The sequence below is a fragment of the Ciona intestinalis genome, chromosome 12 (genome assembly GCF_000224145.3).
Source record: "Ciona intestinalis chromosome 12, KH, whole genome shotgun sequence".
Lineage (NCBI taxonomy): Eukaryota > Metazoa > Chordata > Ascidiacea > Phlebobranchia > Cionidae > Ciona > Ciona intestinalis.
This window is the reverse complement of record NC_020177.2, coordinates 651,697-675,920: the sequence shown is the minus strand read 5'-3', so window position 1 is coordinate 675,920 and position 24,224 is coordinate 651,697. Positions and strand designations below refer to the sequence as shown.

The 24,224-nt window shown below is 36.8% G+C and overlaps 2 protein-coding genes across 5 annotated transcripts in view; both read left to right on the top strand.

Moving 5' to 3' along the window:
- The window catches only part of LOC100179503 (extracellular matrix protein FRAS1), a 58,977-nt gene extending 40,123 nt beyond the window's left edge, over positions 1-18,854 (top strand). For all 4 annotated transcript variants that reach the window (XM_026837106.1, XM_026837105.1, XM_026837103.1 and 1 more), the window contains exons 47-77: positions 2,711-2,851; positions 3,310-3,473; positions 3,647-3,731; positions 3,871-3,963; positions 4,391-4,541; positions 5,182-5,348; positions 5,496-5,657; positions 5,971-6,091; positions 6,458-6,583; positions 6,925-7,068; positions 7,363-7,484; positions 7,867-7,965; positions 8,274-8,417; positions 8,594-8,741; positions 8,955-9,160; positions 9,547-9,703; positions 10,038-10,156; positions 10,276-10,380; positions 11,046-11,213; positions 11,662-11,835; positions 12,225-12,340; positions 12,675-12,894; positions 13,183-13,363; positions 13,610-13,824; positions 14,014-14,164; positions 14,528-14,673; positions 15,046-15,281; positions 15,718-15,884; positions 16,288-16,493; positions 17,283-17,459; positions 17,791-18,854. In XM_026837106.1, the coding sequence (XP_026692907.1) occupies positions 2,711-2,851; positions 3,310-3,473; positions 3,647-3,731; positions 3,871-3,963; positions 4,391-4,541; positions 5,182-5,348; positions 5,496-5,657; positions 5,971-6,091; positions 6,458-6,583; positions 6,925-7,068; positions 7,363-7,484; positions 7,867-7,965; positions 8,274-8,417; positions 8,594-8,741; positions 8,955-9,160; positions 9,547-9,703; positions 10,038-10,156; positions 10,276-10,380; positions 11,046-11,213; positions 11,662-11,835; positions 12,225-12,340; positions 12,675-12,894; positions 13,183-13,363; positions 13,610-13,824; positions 14,014-14,164; positions 14,528-14,673; positions 15,046-15,281; positions 15,718-15,884; positions 16,288-16,493; positions 17,283-17,459; positions 17,791-18,414 (5,235 nt within the window). In that variant the 3' untranslated portion in view covers positions 18,415-18,854. The remainder of the gene's footprint in view (positions 1-2,710; positions 2,852-3,309; positions 3,474-3,646; positions 3,732-3,870; positions 3,964-4,390; positions 4,542-5,181; positions 5,349-5,495; positions 5,658-5,970; positions 6,092-6,457; positions 6,584-6,924; positions 7,069-7,362; positions 7,485-7,866; positions 7,966-8,273; positions 8,418-8,593; positions 8,742-8,954; positions 9,161-9,546; positions 9,704-10,037; positions 10,157-10,275; positions 10,381-11,045; positions 11,214-11,661; positions 11,836-12,224; positions 12,341-12,674; positions 12,895-13,182; positions 13,364-13,609; positions 13,825-14,013; positions 14,165-14,527; positions 14,674-15,045; positions 15,282-15,717; positions 15,885-16,287; positions 16,494-17,282; positions 17,460-17,790) is intronic.
- A 1,430-nt stretch (positions 18,855-20,284) lies between these two features.
- Positions 20,285-23,331, top strand: LOC101242399 (glutathione peroxidase-like). The gene is given in 5 exon segments (XM_018814547.2): positions 20,285-20,537; positions 21,239-21,369; positions 21,727-21,864; positions 22,350-22,477; positions 23,031-23,331. Coding segments are annotated over 5 exon segments (645 nt in total). The 5' UTR covers positions 20,285-20,362; the 3' UTR covers positions 23,104-23,331.
- Positions 23,332-24,224: the final 893 nt, after the last annotated feature.

Sequence of the window (24,224 nt, the reverse complement as noted above, 5' to 3'; positions counted from 1 at the left end):
CGTCCAATTGATGAGGACCTTGTTGATACAGGAAATTAATCTTGTTAAATATCTAATACGTCAAGTTTGTGGTTCATAATTGCTCCCATAATCTCATATCTGTTCATTTGATGGACGGGCATTGGGTAGGGTGGGCGTAATGTTTGGTCTGCGGTTGGTAAACTTCACTGTGTGTGTCGGAATAGCAGCTGTGTCGACTTTATCCTCGATGAGTGTATTTGAACGAGTTTTATTGCGATACTATCCGTCAGGCTTTGCGGTGGGACAAGATCGCGCGGTATTTTTTCATATGGAAAGAATTTTTACTGCCATACCTTTAATAGAGTTGCAAGTAACTTGGCTATGGCGCAAAATTAACGTGATGTCAATTTTACTCTGCATTGTACAACGGTGTTTGCGTACAGTACTGTTATGTGAATCGCTAACTCTTGCCATTGCACAATCAATATAATGTTATTTGGTTGTCGTGTGTCAAGGTTTATCAGGGTACAGTCTGGTTAGCATCAACGTTAAGGCGCACAGAATAAGAACTCCCATGTTAGTGACCACACATCGGGTCACGGTGGACATCAGATAACATGTGTGTAAAGGTCAGAGTAACGAAACGTGTTGTTCGTTTAAACTCGAGCGAGTGGTCAGTCTTAGATAGCACATAACTTGCCAGATATATGAATTAGACGATAAGCAAGCATGAGAAGAGTCAGTTGCTTGGCCCAGCTATAGAGTAAAGTTCGTGCACGGTTTTATGCTTCGTCGTTTAGTATATAGTTGTATTTGATATCGGCCAAGCGTATTTAAAAAATATTTTTTTGTTTTAGGTTTTTAAATTGGTTAGTCATTTAGTAACCATCAACGTATAAAAAGTTATTATAGGCATTAAACCTTTCGTTTTGCCGCAATTTAATTTTTGTTTGCATTGGTATGATCTTCGTAACCAAGAGCGCGTAATCGAAGATATAAAAAATAGACTGTAGTATAAAGTATATGGCCAGGGTGATAAAGACCTGGGATTTATGAAGCGTTTTATTATATTGTGTAACATACATCTGTGCTATACCAACATTGCTATTTTGTCCAGTTGTAAACTTAGGGTTCAATATCGTCATGTAGCCTGTATAGCTGCAAATATAAACATGGATTGGAGTTTACGGCATCTCTATTTTACTTTGGTGAGTATTTGAATCTGAAGAAAACTTAATATTAATTAAAATCGTTTATAAACTACTTAGTTGGTCTTATAGATCGTTGCTATACGTGTACTTTTTTAATACATTTACTTACGTCCCCTTTTCACAAACGTGCTGATTTACTTTTCTATAATATATATAGATTTTCATAACTTATAAAGCCCTAACCAGTATCATAGAAGATTGTGTAAATAAGGTAACAATATAAAAACATGCTTGCAGTGATAACGACACGGAGAAATTTGCACAACGCTGTCGCATCAGTTTAAAATATATATCTCAACCATTATTTTATACCGAGCGAATAAAGTCTGTATGCGCTTCGGCGCCGATACAAGTACTTCAGGATGACCGGTACTTCAATAGATTCAAAGTATATTATAATCTTTCATGGTATACATGTTTGCCGTATCTTTTTAGTAGGCCTTGGTACGGCCAACGTGGGTACGGCTATGCTTATGGTTTTATTCCACGGTGGCTCGGTCGTGGTTAAAAAACAATATTTTGTCAATTTTATATAAAGTAATACTTGACCATAAAGCCCCTATGTTATTTTCGTAAATTATCGGTATCGTAATCTTTATAAATATTCGATGAATAGAAGGCACGTTGTAGTTGATTTAACATGAAAGCCAAGGCTCTGTACGCGGCTATGTTTACGTACCTTACTCGATAAATCCAACCCGTCGTTTAGTTCAATATTTTTGTATTTACTGCTTCGCTTGACGCCCAAACAACTCTGCGGGAAAGCCATTGTCAATTTTGATAAAGTTTAATAACCGGGGTCTTTGCCTCACGATTTCCTTTATGCGGGCTTTAGTTACTCTGTAGGTGGTCCAATTGTGAACGTTCTTTAGAAAAGATGTAAAAGAAAATCATTTTATAATGTTCCGCTTTGCTGCAATTATTTCAATTCATCGAAAATGTAGAACAAAATCTGTTGCTATGACGTCACACAACCCATTTTCCTATTCCAGAACACTGGGCTGATTTTTTATTGTTTTCTCCCTTTTCCTCCCTTTTTCTATCGTTCTCTCGACCGAAATATCATTAGAATAACAGGAAGTCATTTTAAGCCTGTGGAGAAACTTTATTATTGATGGTTGAACTTAACGCACCCTGCGTATTGCTTTACCGCAAGCAGATACAACGATATAGCGCGACTCCGTGCCTGTGGTTAAACCAGCACGTAATTTGTTATTGATAGTCTGCCACACAGGTGCGAAAACTTACCACGCAACACTTTGATTTATCACCCTACCATTTATGGAGCATTTAATAGGCGTCTGTGATTTAGACGTCGTTATTTATTCGGTGGAACGTGAGCATCTGATTTATTCATACATCTCATGGTTGCTGCGGAGTTATAACATTAGTGTCTTCTTATACACCAGACACACGTGTATTCATACACCTCATGCTCGCTGTCGAGTTATAACATTAGTGTCTTCTTATACACCAGACACACATGGTGTATTCATACACCTCGTGCTCACTAACTTACAGCTCCCATATTATTACAGATCGTTCAAACCTTCCATATCAGCGTCCTCCCGATTGATAATTCCCTCCCAATCCTCGAGAACCACGGGATTCGTGTCCAGGAAGGAGTCCGGAAGACGATCACTGAGTTTGAATTGAAAGCAACCGATAAAGACACAAATGTGAGAGGGTTGTTGTATTGTATCGGTAACTTTAATATACGGGATAATGGGATATTAAATTCAACTACCACTAATATGATTCTGACATCAGATGCTGTTTGTTACATGAGTGCATTCATTTGTGTCGACATTCTAAGTTGCCCTAATTGTAATTATACTAGGGCTTTATAGCGGCCACAAACCTTGTCATGCATCAGGGAATTGGAGATACAACAGTGGCAAATTTTGTTCTATTAATTTTTAAACTTTCTCTGTATAATAAAGTACCACCAATTACTTTATAAACTGTAACAAACAGTAGTCTACTTACAATGCATTGTTACCTATGTCCTGTTGAAGGCATTCATTCTCACAAACTGAATTTTAAACTGTGCAACTTGAATCTTGGCATCACAACCAATTGAGCTTAAAGTTTTTTCCAAAGCTTGTTTATAAACATTGAAGTAACTTTATCACAGGATCAATTGATCACTTTCCGTATTGTGGATTCACCACAACATGGCGCTGTGGAGCGCACCAACTCTGGTCGTCGTTATGTTCCAGTTGAATCGTTTACAATGGATGATATCTATGAGAGCAGAATAAGTTACAACCATGATGGGACAAACTCTGTTACTGACAGGTTTTTTCATATTATTATAAATGAATGAATGTAACTTATTTATTCTGACAAGGCAGGGCAACAACAGTCTTCATAGCACGGGTGTTCTGTTTCATACACCTCGCACCCCCACAGCGATGGCATTAATAAAGCAGTATTTCAAAAAAGTTAATATAAATTTAAATTGTTTTCAGCTTCTCCATTGTGGTAATGGATGGAACAAATGATCATTTTAAAATAAGAGAAGAAGATGATTTAATTACAACAAACCAGGAACAGGTGGGTTGCTTGGTTATATGGATCATGCAAAACATATTTTGACATAAAGAAGATCAACCACTAAAGAATAAGACCGAAGAAATAGATATTAACTGCTAAATATACCGAACAATCCTAAACACAACTTACACATCCACAGGTGTTTAGGATAGAAATCGTTCCAGTTGATGACGGAACACCTCGTCTCATCACAAACCTTGGTTTAAATCATCTCGAGTTTAGAGACGGCCAGGTAATATATAAGTCTGCTGTTATTAATTATTACCAGACATAAAAATAGACATTTAGGAATTCCAAGATTTATACACTAAGGCATAATATTGTATATAAAATTAATTATATATAAGACATAATGTTTTATATAATTGTTTATAAATAGGCTACGGATATGATATATTGGTGCTTTTTTACTGACATAATGTAAGCTTGCATGAGGATAGAATGTTTATGATAACTTTACATCTATCTAAGTTAAACCAGGTATGCAAATAGAATGTGAATGTTCAACAGCATTTTTGGACAACTTTGATTTGTCTCTGTGGCTTGTTTTGTATTGGTTTTATTATTTTTAGACTAATTTTGAAATCTCATATGACCTTTTCACTTTGTTTGTAAAGTTTTGTAAGCGGCCAGATGTTTATAATGTTTATATTTTTCAGGCGATTGGGGACATTACCAGACATTCATTGCTCACAGAGGATATAGACACCGATACAGACCTCATTACGTACCATATTACCTCAACACCAAGACATGGGCGTCTAGAATCGACAATCAATTCAGGAATTCAGATTGACTCCTTTACACAAGGTATGGAAGTGCTAGGTTCAAGGCTCACGGTGGTTACTTAATTTTGTAAGATTATGTGATCTGTGCTGTATTGAATGGTGTATGAATACACCATGTGTATTTTGTGTATAAGAGGTCATGTTATAACTTGACACCCATGTTATAACTCGACAGTGAGCATGAAGTGTATGAATATACCATGTGTGTCTGGTGTATAAGAAGACACCCATGTTATAACTCCACAGTGAACATGAGGTGTACAAATACACCATGTGTGTCTGGTGTATAAGAAGACACTCATGTTATAACTCCACAGTGAACATGAGGTGTACAAATACACCATGTGTGTCTGGTGTATAAGAAGACACTCATGTTATAACTCCACAGTGAACATGAGGTGTAAGAATACACCATGTGTGTCTGGTGTATAAGAAGACACCCATGTTATTGTTCGACAGTGAGCATTAGGTGTATGAATACACCATGTGTGTCTGGTGTATACGAAGACACCCATGTTATAACTTGACAGTGAGCATGGGGTGTATGTATACACCATGTGTGTCTGGTGTATAAGAAGACATCTATGTTATAACTGGGCAGCAAGCATGAGGTGTATAACTCGACGGCGGGCATATGATTTATCATCTTTTATTTTTTGCAGCTGACATAAACTCAGGTTTGATTCGATATGTTTTGCTCGACCAATCAAGCGGAACAACACGAGACTCGTTCATGTTTAATGTTCGAGATTCACTTCCAAACGTGGTAACTGGAAACACCTTTAATATTAGATGGAGCATCATCTCATTTGAACATTCAAATTACACAGTGAGTTGTATTTTTGTGTTTATATCCATAGTTTCAACTACTGAATGCGGTAACTGATAAGCGGGAACAGGGTGTATGCAACAAAACACCCGTGTTGTAACGCTTGTCACAGATAAACAAGTTACAATCATTCAATCACTTCTTCAGGTAAATGAAGAAGCTGGTCAGATAGACATTACAGTTGTCCGGAAAGGTAATTTGAACCAATACGCCATCGTGTTGTGCCGAACTGAACATGGAACTGCTACCTCAGCAAATATTGGTGGATCAAGTGTTGGGCAGGTTGATTATATTGAACATGGTGGCCAGGTATGTGGTTTAAAAACCTAAAGGTTTATGGTTCAAGTCCTACTTGAGGTGGTGTAAGATTGAGATACCAGTATTTAAACCATAGTTAATAAACCTTTCATGGTTTGTGGACCTCGAAGACACAACAACACTCATAGCGACCCTGTTCCATCAAATGAGAAATATCTTTGGTCTTTTACAGTTTTTGGTTTTTAATTAACCAAACAGTATGTTTGGAAACAACAAGAGTTGTTATAGTACCACTGTTTCTAATTCATATTTAATTTGGTCCATTTATTATCAGAACTGATTTACAAACTTTTGATCAATCCAGGTTCAATTTGACGAACATGAATCTGAGAAAGTTTGCAGCGTTCAACTAAACGATGACACGACGTATGAAGGGATGGAAAGTTTTACAGTTGAGCTCACAATGCCAACTTATGCATTGCTTGGTAAGTGGATTGGCATTTTTACAAAAAGTCTAAGTCTATCTCCTAAATTTAAAAATATGGATTAAAAATATGGAAAAGCAGCGTAAAAAATGTGAACAATTTGGATTGTGAAGCAACAATGCATATATATTCAAAGTTAAATATCCTCCAATGTCAACACCGGAAATAAATGTTTAATAATTCCTATTTATCCTCACAAAGCCATGAATAGCATTTATAGAAATATTATATACTTGGCTGCATTTTAATAGTGCCACGCTTGAGTGGATACATAAACATAACATTTATGGAATTTTATATGCAAGCAATCAACCACGACTGAAATAACATAGAAATCTAATAATTTCCATGATATTGTCGTGACAGGTGATATTACACGGACCTCAGTGTTTGTAACTGATGAGTTAGACAAACCAACATTGCAGTTTGTTGAAACACAATACACAACTGAGGAGAGAGACAGCCATGTTTATATTCCAATCAAACGAACAGGTGTGTCTGTTATGTCTATGACCTAACATTGCATATTAATAAATATGAGTCAATTTATAATGTATTGGGTTTAGCAGGCATGCTTTTTTTTGACACTTTCACTTAAGTACATTTTGGTATTTTACTTTTACATATTTTTAACAACTGTTTTTTTAATGCTATTTTCCCTCTCTTCGCTGTTTTTATTAACCTGTTACTGTATTTAGAGAATCGAATATTAATTATGTAAATATGTTAAAAATATAACAGTTACCAACATTATTTGACCATATCAATGTAGAGTGGAATAAAAAACATGACTTTTTATAAACTTCCAATATTAACAAGATAATCTTCCCCAGGTGATGTGGACAAACCAGTGACCGTGATCTGTTTCACTCAATCAGTAACAGCAACAGGATCAAGTCACGGAAGGATCGAATCGGGCTCCGATTATAAAAGTAGGGAGAGAAATTCTGGCGAGAGTTTGGTGACTTTTGAACCAGGTAAGATTTCTATGTTATAAACTTTGAAGCTAGTAAGCTTTTTATGTTAATTTCATGATTCTGCGGCTAGGTTGCTTATTTAAAAGCTGCTGAAATTATTTACAAGTTTAGAAACACAGGAAAACTTAATGAATAATTTTATGAATCAATTTATTCAAATATTTGATTAAGCTGTAATTAAAGATTGAACAATGCATAAAACAAACATAGTGACTCCTACAACTTTGCTTGTACCAGGAATTTTAAGGTTCATTCTCGCAAACATTCCTGAATATATCAATTTTTAAAACCCAGGGGTTTCCACGGTAACGTGTGACATAAAGATCATAGATGACAGCGTGTATGAACTATCGGAAGAATTCACCGTCCATCTCGCTGGTGTGTCGGATGGAGCACAAATTGGAAACAGCGATGTGGTGAGTATAGAAATAATATAAATATGTGCTTTCATGAATGTAAAAATTTATTCTGGTGTGGTCGGCAACATCAATCGGTATAACACAGGTGTTCTGATTTGTACACCTCGTGTATGTATATAAAATAACACCCGTGTAGCTTTGTAAATGATTTTCATGCACTTTAAAAGTAATATTTGCTGTCGCATTCTATTAAAATGGGTGTGGTTAGAGTTAGCCCTTTACTAACTTGTTACGTCTACGTGCATAAACATTACCTAAGTGCCTGTCAGATTCACAAAACAAATAAATGTATGTAGTTAATACTGTTGTTACTGTGATAATATTGTATGGTAGACTTTCTCTTAAACATCACTAACCACCCCCCCCACAATCTTTCCAGGCAACAGTTACAATCACGGGACCAAATGATGCTCCCAGCATCTTCTTAACTAATCGTAGATTTGTTTTCCAAGAAAATTCAGGAACGGTTGACATCCCTGTAAGTTTTACTTTCAATAAAATCTTGTGACTTTAAGTCTTTCTTTCTGTTTATAATGGATTTTTTTTCTTTCGAGCAGTAGTACATTTATAGTAAATAATAAAAATGCAGTAAATAACAAATGATCATGAACCCAGGGAATTAGGATACATAAAAGGAATTCTGTGAATGTGACTGCAAAAAAAGCAAAATATTTAACCAAAAAAAAACAATTTATATAAAAGCCTGAAATATAAAACTGTTAAACCAAGTCCATAATTTACTACAAAGTGTCCAACCATTAAAATCACATATTCGTTCCACCTTAGGTACATCGACAAGGCACAGATTTGTCCCAGCCCACCGACGTATGGTGTTCAACCAAAGAAAATAACCCACCTTCTGCCATTGCTGGCGAAGATTTTGTGGCAACATCAACAAAAATAACTTTTCGTTCAGAAGAGACTGTCAAAGTATGTAAAGTACTAAGTAGGCTGAGGAGAATTCTGGTTTAACATGTATTTATCAATTTGACCCAAAAACACTGTTAGTTTCTTTCCTATCCATTCCCCAAGATTATCAAAGTCTTACAATACTCTGTATATCTGTCAACCTAAACTGTAGATTAAAATTATTTCCTCCCCTTTAGATATGCAGCCTAACCATCCTAGATGATCAACAGCGCCCTACAGTGGAAGGAAATGAGACATTTATTGTTTTCCTTAACTCCGTCCAGAAGGCACAACTCATCAAGCCCGATGAAGCTGTTGTTGTATTGAATGATACAATTGAGGATGGTACGTGTTTATTATGACTTAAACTTTGGGGCTCTGAGTTCAAAGCCTACTTAAGTAAATTATAGTTGCATTAAATAATCAGTCACATAAATAAGCTAAAATAGTTCATTCAACTTTTACCCATCACATCCACAATATATCATGAAGTGTAATGCTGTTATTTTTTTCTTAATTTAAAAACTTTTATTTTAATGACCATCTTTTTCCTCCCAGTTCCGTTGATGCAATTCATTGAGTCATCTGTGGAGGTTGAAGAAACATCAGGAGTTGTTTCGGTGAAGATCCAACGCACGGGCGACATCAGTAGCGGAACATCAGTGATCTGTTATACTCGACAAAGCACGGCTGTTGTGGAAGAAGATTTTGTTGAGCGTTCGCTGACTGAAACATCGCGTGTTTATTTCAATCCCGGACAAACAGTGAGAATTAATTTTCATATTTAAATAATTTATGTATTTTTTTTAAGTTTTATTTTTTTTAACCCTACAAGTCACTTGGTAAATATTTGAAAAGTGTCTAGTGCTCAACACAGCTGAGTTCAATGTTTTATTGTGATTGTTATATATATATATAATATATATATATGCCGTTACTGCAACAGATATTCCAAATCTGAAAGTTCTTCTGGTATTTTTTTGTTTGTGATCGTTGATTCTGCGATGGTAGATTACAAACAAATAATCTCTTTTGGACTAAATGTAATATCGCAATAATATTTTACATTGTAAAATTTGATGCAAGAAACATTACTTGCTTGATCTAATCTTGTAAACCTCAAACTATTACGATGCAACAATTTATTCAGGTTGCTTTTTGTAATGTCACAATAATTGATAATGGAATCTTTGAATCAAGTGAACAATTTCGTATCAAGCTTGCTAGCGCCTCTGGTGACGAGTGGTACGGGGCAAGAGTAGGGGACCGAGATCAGGTGTTGGTCACCATTGTTAACAATGAAGATGGTGAGTGAAGTTGGTTGGTTTCTGTTTTACATCAGCCTGGTCATAGTAGAGACCTAAGATTTAGGCCACAGTTGATTTACCTAAAATTATCTTCGTCTTTGTTTAACTAAGTTAGAGACAATCCATTCGCAAATTGCAATAATTGTTATACTGTGTTGTATCTTCTATTTGAATAACAACCATTTACTTCCGAGTACAAACACACTTTGGTTATTTCAAACTTATAGTGTTTGCAATAAATCTTTCAGCCAAAATGTTATAATGGCTACTGATAACTTAATTTATTTCCCAGCTTAAGATTTCTTTTTTATTATTAACACAACACCTCTACCAGCTCCGACCATTGAGTTTGAACGAGCGGAATATTCAATCCGAGAACCAGACTCCGTTGAAGCACGCCGACAATTATCAGTGACTGTTATAAGAAGTGGAGATGCAAGTGAAATAAGTAAAGTAAGTCAATGACATGCGCCAGAGTTTTCATATAAATTCTTTAAATAGGTGCCATATTTATCCTTCAATTATATGTCAAAGGTTATATACACTTTTTAACATGTGAAACTTTCTCGAAGGTTCGATGCAGCACCAGAGATGGCTCGGCAAAATCCGGCTCCGATTACGAACCAAAAAGTCGGATGCTCAGATTCCAACCCGGACAGACTAGGTTGACGTTTAAGGTTTGTGTTGTGTGTGTTATAACTTGACAGTGAGCATGAGTTGTATGAACACACCATGTGTGTCTGGAGTATAAGAAGACACCCATGTTATAACTCTGCAGTGAGCATGAGGTGTATGAATACACCATGTGTGTCTGGTGTATAAGAAGACACCCATGTTATAACTTGACAGTGAGCATGAGGTGTATGAACACACCATGTGTGTCTGGTGTATAAGAAGACACCCGTGTTATAACTCGACAGTGAGCATGAGGTGTATGAATACACCATGTGTGTCTGGAGTATAAGAAGACACCCATGTTATAACTCTGCAGTGAGCATGAGGTGTATGAATACAAAATGTGTGTTTGGTGTATAAGAAGACACCCATGTTATAACTTGACAGTGAGCATGAGGTGTATGAACACACCATGTGTGTCTGGTGTATAAGAAGACACCCGTGTTATAACTCTGCAGTGAGCATGAGGTGTATGAATACACCATGTGTGTCTGGTGTATAAGAAGACACTCATGTTATAACTCTGCAGTGAGCATGAGGTGTATGAATACAAAATGTGTGTTTGGTGTATAAGATGTCACCCATGTGATACTCGACAGTGAGCATGAGGTGTATAAGAAGACGCCTATGTTATAACTCAACAGTGAGCATAAGGTTTATATTCTAGGTAAACATTCTGCCCAACATCGACACCGAGTGGCAGGAAACTTTCCTCATCGTGCTGGGACCTCACGAACCTGTGAATGCGATTCTTGGTAAAACTTCCCAAACAACAATCACCATCCTTGATAAAGATGCTGCTGGAAGTCTTGTCCTTCCATCAACCCCTGTTGTTGTGAGTTGATTGTTATATATCCACATGTTAATCTACTGATGTATCTGTAGGGAGACCTCAATGCATATTATTTGTATTGGTTCAAAAGTAGTTAGTAGTACCTATTAGTAAACTACTATCTCAATTCTCAACTGTACCTAACCAACTAAAAGTCATGTCTGTTTATCCACACATTGCAATAGGCTGTGAGCATGAAAGTGGCAACCATGGATAAATATTCATTATTGTTGATGCTGTGTCTTCAAACCTTATTAAATTTTCACAACTAAATGTGAATTTACCATATTTTAGGTGCAACAGACACGCTTTTCCCACACCTTTTACTCATATCATGGTTTAAGTGACCATCAATTTGCAGTTGATTCCCTTCTCTTCATTCTTTAAATAATATTATCTTTACTATGGTATTCGAAAAGATTTCTATATAATACAGTAATTATGTACCCAGGTCTCATTGCTTCACTATGATGATGTGGCAGTTGGATTAGAGACCCCACCCTCCCCAGGCTACCCCTTGATATGTGTGACCCCATGTGATCCCAAGTACCCCAACTATGTTGACACACAAAGTTTGTGTGAGGAGGCCGCCATTAATTCATCTGCTATTAAGTTTAGTTGGGAGGTGAGTTATTGGCTCCTTTTGTTAAAGAAGACTTGGATTATATTTTTGTAAATTAAAGGCATTACCTTTAAATAAACCATGCATAGAATGATATAAGAGTGTTTATATAAACACCACTAAAACGGTTTTCTACCTTACCGTGAGATGAACTTGTGAAATTGAAAAAAGGCAAAACAATTTTTCCATACAAATCATAGTTGTAAGTAACTTCTTGGTAAATAAATGCAAAATAATAAAATCTAATGCATTAATTTTTATGACGTTATTTCAAAAATGGTAATCCTTCATGTGATCGCCCATAATGAACATCTTGGTATTTTTATAGATGTCTTTATTAGCAATGCAGTAAGATAATTTTAATGATAATGATAACAAAATATAAATTTCAGGTTGCCATGCCAACAGAACAAGAAGGGGGTTCTCCTCCATTCGAAACTGTGACAGACAGCACGCCGTTCACAAGCGTCAACACCAAAGTATTGGACAGCATTTATTTTGGAAGAAGGTGCGGATAGTTAGGTTTATGGAGTTGGTTGTAATGTTATGCATCACATCTTATGATTGTTTTATTGTTAGTAATGGAGTTATGGCTAAAGTGGTCATAGGTTGCTTAAACCGATGCGTTAATTCTTTATTTGTTTTCACTGTAATATATAAACTTAAAGAAGTTAAAACAATATTATGGCACAACAGATACTGTTTGATTGGAAATTGAATGCCTAAAAAAAATTTTAGAAATTAAACATATTATGCGTTAGAAGTTAAATATATAAAAATAATTTTAACATTTTAATTTAAAAATTTAAATACACGAAAATAATTTTGATGCAACAATTCAGATTCCATATACGTTGCGTCGCACAAGCAGTTGATGATGTCACACACACTGGGGGAACTCCCTTACGTAGTAACGTGGTAACCATAGCAACCGACAGTGGGTTGTGTCATAACCCGATAGTGGCTGGGTCTGAAAGAGGATTCCAAGCTCAAAGTTTTATCGCAAACCTTCGATACCTCCCGCCTACCGATGAGGAACACCCAAACACTATTCATGTCTCGGTGAGAATTAAAGTTGCAGCAAAAACATTTCAATTTTTTGATTTTGGAAAAATATTTAAGAATATTTTAGGGTTGTTTACTTTATATTAGCTTGACTGCTTTATAAATTTTCAGTCATATGTCATTCATTACAAAAAGAGAAAAATCATTTTAAAACTCACACACATGGTAACTTGTAAGCAGACACAAGCTGTATGGAACAGAACACTGATATTATAACGACTGTTGTTGCCCTGCTATTCAAGGATAAATATGTTACATTCATGCATTCATTTATTCACAATACAGGTTAAGATACCTCATCAAGATGGAAGGTTACCACTTATTTCAACAATGCCTATATCTAACTTGAGATTGCTTCTATCTCGTTCCATCGATAGACAACAACATGTATGTTCAAATCTCATGTATTCTGACAAACAGAATAATTCAACAAGTGTGGAAGCATTGAACGCGGGTATTGGGACAAGTAAGTAATAATGAATAATATGATTATTGTAGAAGCTGTTGCTGTCAGAATGTTAAACTGGTTTTCCAAAATACATCTTCTGGTATATATATATGTGTAGTGGCATTTTAACGTTCTCTATAAGTCATCTTATTTAAGGTAAATGACACTAAACAGCGACAAAATTATTAAAAAGTATTTAAACCCGACATTGAATGTAAGGTGTTTGAAATCTAATTTAGTTTAAAATTTTCTTTTTCTCTTCAGATCTTGGTTTCATCACCAAAACAGATTTCTCCAAATTATCGTTAGGACCTGGGTATGACAAGCCTTACCAATTCGATCCAAATGTTCGTGAATCAAAATCAATTGATCTTTACAAGTTTCTTAACCTGAAAAGTTGCATCTGGCAGTTTGATACTTACTATCATATGAATGAACTCATTGATTTTTGTAATGGACAGTTGGAACAAGATTTTCAGGTGAGTGAACAAATGCTTAGTGGTGGAATAAATGTAGTCTTTTATTAGAAGTGCGTCCATTATTCTAGAGAATAATAAATAACTAAGCTTTCTTATTTTGTTTTTTTTAATTTTTTGAACAACTTTTTAATATTTTATATATATATAACACACATGTGATTTAGACTTTAAAAATACATACACCCACAGAGAAGAGATGCAGCCATGTCACAAGTCACTGTCTCGGTTCCTTTATACGTATCATATGTATATGTGACGGCACCTCGTGGTTGGGGAGCGTTAGACCATCATACTGAGATGCAATTCTCATTCCAATACAGCAACGTAGTGTTCAGAGCAGGTAAGGATGTGTTGCATACAACTTGCGTGGAAACATTTTTATTGTGGTGGTACTTTTTTAAACTCGAATGTTTATATTTTTATATGGAGTGCTTGAGTTTTTGGTAGAGTTATATATACTGTGTATACAATTTAGTGTAATTGTATAAGGCTGACTACAATGTATATATAAGTGTCAAAACGACCATTAGTAAAAATAAAACACTTTTGGTAAAAATATTTGCTTTTCCAAAGAATAATAAACAATGATTAAAAAAGTTTGTAATTTGAAGGTCTAAAAGTGGCAATATTGCAGTTTACCTGCAAATTAAAAAAAATATATATTAAATTTGCTGTTTTATAATCAAGATTTCTATGTTCACAGGCATTCAAACGGATGGTGTGTTGAAGGGACGAGTTCAAATACTTCGGTTGAAATTACAAGATGACGGGAAACTTGAGATTCAATTCAAGACTCACGGTTTGTTTCGAGGATTATTCGTCAAGAACCATCGGACTTTACCTGATCGGGTGAGTTTGTATATGATATCTATGTTATATTGTGTGTGTAGATAATATTTGCGTACTTTGTTAACTGTCAAATCAAAAGCAAAAAGTTAGTTTATATTTAAACTGCTTTAGTATTTAGATACTCGAATTTTATCATTGTGAGTTCTCTAAAAATCTATCAAAGCTGTCACATTGACTGTATATACCCAAAATACCTTTATTTTTTCGTTTCCTAAACTTCAGTTTCTCCGAGTTTCATATTTCATAGTAAAGTATAAAAAATAAAACCCCACTGTTCACCCCAGACTTCAAGAATAATTCTAAATAGTTCACAAATAAATATTTCAACAAAAACTAATGAAAAATCCAACCCTAACCAATGTTTTCCCTCAGACATCAAGAGTTGTCGCACCTACAGGGATGAATGTTGAGTTCACGCTTACCAACACTTGGAGTGAGAATACATTCGACTCACCTTATCAACTATGGAGAGCTGTCAGCACTTACAGTAGGAAGGACTACAGCGGTGAATACACCATAGAAATCATACCATGCACGGTGTCGCAGACCAAAAAGTGGAGACCTACCCCACCAAGTGGATTGCAATGCACAGCTTATTCACCAGTGAAGTAAGGCTTTGGTGTAATGTTGATGAAAGAAATAATTGTTCTAGAAAACTCTATAACTGAATGTAGCTTGTTTATCCTTAAATGATTGATGGCAGTCGTTAAAACACGGGTGTTCTGTTTCATTCACCTTGTGTTCGCTTATGAGTTTCAGATTTTTGTTGTAAGTGAAAATATGTTTTGAGTTTGTTACAGCATTTGTATGGCTGATTAAGACAACCTATTAAGAACCACTTTCTTGCCCAAAGATATATATGCCCACAATAGTACCAGCGTTGAGCCTCAAACCCATAACCCTGGGCTAGATACAAGCAGGCTAACCACAGTGCCACAGCGCTCAAATAAATTTACAACTTGCCTGTCCAATACAATTTGTTACATAACTTCGCTGAATTAATTTGCTTTTTTGGTTTATATTTAATCTAAATCTTTACTTTAGATTTAAGATTCCCATAATGTTCCAACAAACCAACCGACCGGTACCTGTTGTTTATACATTGGAAACCAACTTCCAACTTTGTAACAATGATAAAGTGTTTATGATGAATCCTGAAGATTTCGACCGAGAGATGACGGAATATGATTATACTGGTGCATTTACTAAAGGTAAGTTTTGTTGCTATATCCTGTTCTTGTGTTTTTAATATTTTTCAAACTTTTCAACCTTATCAAAAAGACAAATAACATTTATTATAATTACAGTCAACCCCGCTTATTCGGACCACGTCGGGACCAAGCCAAACTGGTCCGATTATGCGGGTTGACTGTATTATATATTATTTTTATAACTGTAGCGTCTACTTAATGACAATCGATTTGTTGCTTGGTTTTTCTTTGTTTGTTTTAATTAATTTGCGCTTTTACATCATGTTCCAAGATATAAGTAACATTTATGTTGTGTAAAGTCATCTGTATATTACATGCTTTTGATTTATGTTTTCATTTCAACACAAGTCGTTACATCATAATCAGCTTTTATGATGTCATTAACACTATTGTGTTATTCCAGGTCAGACCATATTTGGTCGTGTGTTGTGGACTCCATCACAAGATTTGAAAAGTGCTTACAAGTTACAACTTGAGAAGGTTTATCTTTGCACGGGAAGAGATGGTTACATTCCTAAGTTTGATCCAACTGGAACTGTGTTTAATAACGGACCTCAGTATGGATGTATTGAACCAAGCAAACATCTTAAACATAGATTCCTTATATTGGTAAGTGCTGTGTTTGTGTCTGTGTGTTAGCAGAAGCTCATGTCAACAATGAACATGAGGTGTATGAATAAACTATGTGTGTATAGTGTATAAGAAGACACCCAAGTTATAACACGACAGTGAGCATGAGGTGTATGAATACACCATGTGTCTGGTGTATAAGAAGACACCCATGTTATAACTCAACAGTGACCATGAGGTGTATGAATACACCATGTGTGTTTGGTGTATAAGAAGACACCCATGTTATAACTCAACAGTGAGCATGAGGTGTATGAATACACCATGTGTCTTTGGTGTATAAGAAGACACCCATGTTATAACTCAACAGTGAGCATGAAGTGTATGAATACACCATGTGTGTTTGGTGTATAAGAAGACACCCATGTTATAACTCAACAGTGAGCATGAGGTGTATGAATACACCATGTGTCTGGTGTATAAGAAGACACCCATGTTATAACTCAACAGTGACCATAAGGTGTATGAATACACCATGTGTCTGGTGTATAAGAAGACACCCATGTTATAACTCAACAGTGACCATGAGGTGTATGAATACACCATGTGTGTTTGGTGTATAAGAAGACACCCATGTTATAACTCAACAGTGAGCATGAGATGTATGAATACACCATGTGTGTCTGGTGTATAAGAAGACACCCATGTTATAACTCAACAGTGACCATAAGGTGTATGAATACACCATGTGTCTGGTGTATAAGAAAAAACCCATGTTATAACTCAACAGTGACCATGAGTTATATAATAAACCAACTATTCACACAGGATCGTTCGAATCGCGATTCAGAAGATCGTTATTTCCACGATGTTCCATTCGACGCTTATTTCGCGGCCGATAAACCAGAGTTTGCTTCAATGACCGACATCCCAGGTGTGGATGGTTTCCTCATCAAAGTGGATTCGCTTTACAAAGTGGAGGCAGGCCACCAGTGGTATATGCAGGTAAGCATATGGTATGCTCCCTATTGTATTTTAGTGGGTGGGGAACAAAATACCAAGACACTAAACGGAAATTGACCCAACCCAGTGATTACTAACAGATTGGTAAGCTATTCAGAAAATATTAAAATACAGTTGCATGTAAACTTACATAGATGGTAAGCACAAGCTGTATCAAATTGAACACCCATGTTATAACTTATAGAATTGCCACGCAAAGATATAAGATATTGTGTTAAGGAACAAAATGATTTCAGTTTCAAAGCAATTACTAATAAGATTCCAGAATTTAAAATATTTGTTTCCCAAAGCCAACCTCTACCTTGCGTTTCAGGTTTTGTTCCAAATCGGTCCCGAACATTCGTTGCCCCGTGTTCGAAGGTCCGCCATGTTGAATATGGGACGTCACAATCGTTATGTGGGACGTCACAAACGCAGCAGCCCAACCAATGAAAATAGCCTCACAAACGAGATGTTGCACGCAGGTTGGCATGATGGACAGCGTAATAATGGGACGGACATGAGATTTATTGTTCTTGATGAAAATCAACTCGACAGTGGACCAAACGTCGCTGTTATTGCTGCTGTGTCGGTAGTAGGACTCGCTGTCGCCATTTTCACGGCGACTTTCTGCTGTTGCGTCGTTATGAGAAGGAGGAAAAGTTCAAAAGCGGATAATATTGAAATGAAAGTGAAAAAACTAAGTGTCGACTACGGGGATTACCCCGCTTCGAGAAACAGTGACCCACAATCAAGGAATCTTTTGCATTCAACACCGAACGTCAAACCAGTGGTTAGCATATACAACAAAACAAACTCTACAGCTCCACTTATATCTTCTAAGCAGAACAACGTTGTTGTTAAGCTGCCCAACTGTAAACAAAGAAAGCGGAACTTAGATTTACAAATCGTCAACAATTTACGAGCTGACGGTGACGAGTCCGGCACAGAAGTTTAGTGTTTTAATATATTCGGTCACGCCGGCGTTTCCCGCTCAAAGAGTAGATTTTAGTTGGTGGATTTTGACCGATGACGATTTTACGTCACAAGGATGTTTTATGACGTCGTCTCGTCTACCTCTGTCAATCAAATTCGTGTTTTCTAAATATGCAACGAGACGGGCTCATTTGCCAGGAATCCCCCGTTTCGATATCCACCTTTTACGTTTTAATGACGAAGATTTTTATTGTTTCCGAACATTCGCCTTTTGTTACGTCACGCAGCATACACTTATTCACTACTTCGTTTAACAAACGGTGGAAAGTTAGGCAATTGTGCGTTTCGCCTCATTTAGAGGTTATTGTTTTCCCCCTCGCTGTTTTACCTGCTAATTTTTTAACTGATTTTACTTTGACACTTCTACGCGGTGTCTTCTGTGAATAAAATATCGCAACGGAATCTTGTGATTATACGTCATAATGGGTAGTATTCTAGTATCAAAGCTTGTATCGACAGCTGACCTAACCGTTGCCTTGGCAATGCTAGTGGTATACATGTAAATTTCAAAAATTGTAGCAGCGTGTCTGACTGGCGTTTTAGGCCATTGGATTAGCGCGCCAGCGTGTAACCGAAAGGTTGTTGGTTCAAGGCCCGACGCTGCTTGTGAGCATATTTGTCCTCGCAACCCTGCTATATTACGTAGCAAGACACTTTGTGAAAATTGCTCTAAATCAGCGGTCACTATTAGCACAGAGGAGAGCGGCCACTCGCATCTGTGCTATTAGTTTGTTTATATTGTCAGCCATATTGAAAACAATCACCCACAAGGCCACAAGGTTACGAAAGTGTTAGCGCGTAAGTGGGCATTTAGTCACAGCAGCTGATAGCCTACGCCAACAACACCAGCAATTCTGTAAAAAGAAGATTTATTGCAAATTCCACACACAAGTGCTAATGACGTCACAAAAACTTCATGTTTCTCCCTTGGGTGCAAAGTCACGTGATTTATTTATCTGCCGGCGCTCGAAGTTTGATCGTTACATAACAGTCTAAACTTACAGATGTGAGAGCAGCGGGGCTAGTTTGTCGCGTGTTTTGTGCAGAGAAGGTAGGACTTCTTACAGCTTAACCATAAAACGCTGGTCATTTTTAGTACTGTATTAGTAAGTTTTTTGGGAAAGAAAACGACACGCGTGTAAAGAATTGAAAAGCATTATTTTGAAAGAGTACATAACGAAAGAAAACAATTAGTTAGAAGTTTTGGGATGTGGTCCAAAGACTCGTTGCTGCCAAGTTGCCAACGCGGTTCCTGGTACGGTTGTAGGCGTATGTGTCGTTTGAAACTTAGACAATTGCTCGATAATCGCAAGCTGGGAGTATGGGAAACGGAACATTTCTAATATTTCGACTGCTGTTTTCCGACCACGCGGGATAAAACAAATTACATTCATATGTTACGTCACATTATTTTCCTGGAGCCTTAGGTTTAACATAATTCCAATTGTGACGTGTACAATACAATGTTAAGTTGGTCATGCCGGTTTGTCTGTTTGTAGCGGAAACCGACGTCACTACAATGCATTGTGCATGCAAGGTATGTGTGGCTTTGTGGCAAAAGGGGTCAGACTTCGAAAGAACCAATGAACCGTGAGATCTCTGAGACGACGCGCTGCGGCAACAAAGTCTGCTTTTCATCAGGCGGTTGGCGTGTTTTGTGAAGTTTCCTCTACTAAAAATCGTTGAGCGTTTTGTTAGTGCAGATGTAATTATATGACGCCATATGAACATAGGGTATTACAGCTAATACGAAATGCAAAATGTGTGTTTAGAGTAAGGATGTCGTCATTTGTCGTGAAGACATAATCTGTAACCAAATCATTTATTCATATTTTTCTCCTATTGTTTTAGCGAAGCGATTAAGTGATTAATTTCAAAGTTGAGATAAAAGTTGGGGTAAGTTCGGCATGATGGGGCATACCGGAGTAGCTCTAGCTCTGGTTGTTGCTTTGTTTTGCCCGGCGCTTGCTCATCGAGCTATTGGGGAAAGATCAAAATGTGTGAGTTCTTCAAGGACGATCTACGACACACCGTTCAACTTCACTATGCTTAATGGTACCACTGTACCGTTGTCCAAGTTTAGAGGTGAGATTCAGTTTGACGCGATTGAAGGGCTGGATATAAATAGAATTGTATGGAACGGAGAATAATAATATAGTAAGGTGGGGGGAAGGTAGGGGGAGACACCTTTGGCACATTATATCCAAATATCCTGATCGTGCTTTAAACAATTAACAACGGTCTATGGAAGTCGTGAGGATATGGTTTATAACTCTTTAAACGTTCTTTGTTTACTACCAAACGGGACGAGGAAATATAATGAAAAGGTGTCCCATCTTCCCCCACTCTACTATACCATGTGTTTCTGGTGTATAGGCAGACATCCATGTGACAACTCTACGGTAAGCATCGGGTACATTGAAAAATCATAGTAATAAAACACTAAGACACCTTTTCATTCTATTTTCTCATTCCAACTGGTAGTAAAGAAATCAACTTTAAAAAGCATTATGCAACCGTATCATTACGACTCTAAAATAGCGTTGTTTCTTGTTTAAACACGATCACGATATTTAAATATTACGGACTGGAGGTGTTCCATCTTACCCCCGGTACTATAACAATTAATGCTACATATTTATCTACGCATGGTAGGGCAATAACGCTCTAGTCTACGACTCTACGAGGCACCACGTATGTAACTTTGAGAATGATTGTTTTGTTTAAATGGCTGACAATTTATAACCCATTATTGGGCATAGGTTAGATTGTTGTTCGCATTGCAGGGGAAATCTTAATGATTGCCAATCTTGCCTCCTTCTGAGGGGCAAACTGGCAATATCCTCTCTTCAATGCACTGCAAGAACTTGAAGGAGTCACTGTCCTCGGGTTCCCATGTAACCAGTTCGGTCTTCAGGTGAAAACATATAAAATGTGTAAATTTCTTTTATTTATACTGCCGTGTTCCAGTTATTAGACGGCTGTAGCATTTAAACTAGAGTTAAAGTATTTATTCGGTATAGGCGTTGGTGCTCGTCCTAATTCCGTCAACGCTGTCATGTCTGCTTATCCACACACTGCAATAGCTTCAGCAATTCAACTGTTGACATGGGAGTGGCAACCATAGATAAGTCATTCAAGTTCTCACCCACGAGGATATAAATGACCAAACAAATGTCATGCCGGCTTATCCACACACTGCAATAGCGCTAGCAACTCAACTGTGGGCATCAATCTATACTATGTAGATATATTTAACAAGTTTATTCCACAGGAACCTGGGGCTAACTCTGAGATTCTCAAAATACTTGAACACGTAAGACCCGGTGGTGGTTTCCAACCCAATTTTCCGATGTTTGAAAAACTTGAAGTGAACGGTGAAAACGCTCATCCTCTCTTTAAGTTTCTAAAGGTAAAACTCAAATTACACTTTAAGACCGAAAAAGTTCGACCATTTTTTGGAAAAGGGTTTATAAGAAATACGTAATACAGTAGGGTTGGGTAAGTTAGGACACCTTTAGCACATAATATCAAAATATCCTGTTTGTTTTTAAACAATTAACAACGGTCTATGGGAGTCGTGGGAATGTGTTTTTATAAGTATTTGAGAGTTCTTTGTTTATACTACTAAATGGAACGAGAAAATAGAGTTAAAAGGTATTCTGTCTTCCCCCATCCTACTGTATATAAAACAAAGAAAGGTTATATTAACAACGCAACAGCTGTCACGTTGCCACTAAAATAGGTCTAATTTTTAGAGAAATAAGCAACATTTTCTGACCCATTCGACTATACTATTTTGAGTTAGTTACTGCGTCATTGTTGTGTTATGCTGTGTATTACTGCACTGTTTAATAGGAAATAGACTATTGACCCTCAATTGCTATTCCTTTGTAGGATCAATGCAACGTTGTTACGTCACAATTCGCACCCAAAGCACGATTGTTCTACGAACCGATCCAACCAAACGACATTGAATGGAATTTCCATAAATTTTTGGTTGACCAGGAGGGTAGGGCGAGAAGGTGAGTCACGTGACAGGGAATAATGTTGGCGCTTTTATAACTCCTGTGTTCGCTTATCACAATCCACCTGAGCCTAACTACAAGCAGATCTGCTCGTGGCTTTTTTGTTTTAGAAACTCGTTAATAAAATAGCGACACAATTCTGTTAAAATGAGTCCAGGCTACTCCATTGATGAATCAGACGCCACGGGTGTTTAGTGTCCCTGAAATATCACAGGAACAGCGATAGGTTGATATTGGTTCAGACTTTAAACTTTAGAGCGTTTGCCTCTAAGTCTAGAGTATATCTCGGGCTAAATAAAACCTCGGTTTAACTAAAGTCTGTTTATAAAAGCAATGTCTAGAAATTTTAATATTATAGTACGGAGAAGGCGGGACACCTTTAGTACTCACCTTTAGCAACAACACTTTACAATACACTTTCATAATTCTTTGAATGTTCTTTGTTTACCACCAAATGGGACGATACAATAGAAAGAAAAGGTGTCCCATCTTTACGTACTTTCAATATAATTCAATCAATTAACTCATCAGTGAATTTGTTTTTCCACAGACGCTACCATCACAATACACCACCGGATGCTGCCATTGTTCGTAAAGACATCCGATTCTTACAAAATAACTAACTCAGATTATGATGTCATATAGATCGGGATAAATACTCTTTTGTTACGTATATGATGATGTCATTGTAAATTCCAAAAGGAAATAATGACATTTGAACTTTTATTGTTACGTCACGTTTTACGTCATTCGCAGTGCAACGAAAAATGTGACGTCAATATCTGTAACAAAAGTATGGTAGTTCCCCTTTCTTTTTAGGACGTCATAATTAATAAAGTAACAAAATTTGGTTTCTGTTTATTTTTCCTCACAGTTTTTTCGCAGAGGCATATGTCCGATACAGAATATTGCGTAAGTCACAAGTCATGAACAAAATAACCGAGGTACAAGTTCAGGACATGGAAAAACAATGGACACAACGTGTTGGCTCTAATAAATACGACGCCGTTTTCTTTCATTAAAGCTAGGCTCTCTTGATTTTATTCGGACTTTTACAACTTGTTTAGCGAGTGCCATAAATCTTACGTTGTACCTGGATAACAATTTCATCACAACACACTGTTAGTATAGCATGATTCCGTTATGAACTTACTCCTTACAGTTCGGTTGGATTTAATAGTTGTTTGAAAACATTTATTGCGATCACGTGACAAGAGTGCAACCAGCTGTGACAATTTCGCGCCAAATTACATTTTACATTTGGCTGTTTACGAAACGTCGATTTAGCGACTATTTCGGGTCTTTCTACTGATAAAATGGACGTTAAAATTGTACAACTTAGTTAGCAAACCACGCAGATTATATTCATGATACGAAAACGTCTGTCCGCTCTTATTATTTTATTTTATTCGAGGCTTATACTAACGCTAGTGACCAGCAGTTGGAAGTTTTGGTTTCAAAAAGTCTTACAGTGGGTATCATGAAGAACAGAGAAATATTTCGAGGCAAACAAGTAATAGCTGATTGCTTAGTGTCAGAATACTCCGCCTAGTTAACCCATACACTCAGACTATACCCCAAAAACATATTGCTAAACTTAAATTAAAATTAAACACCGGCGCCGTGGCTAAGTGGTTAGCGCGCCTGCCTGTAGCGCAGAGGTAATGGGTTCAAGGCTCGTCGCTGCTACCATTGTGGGTGTATGTGTCCTTGGGCAAGTCACTTAACGGCAATTGCTCCAACC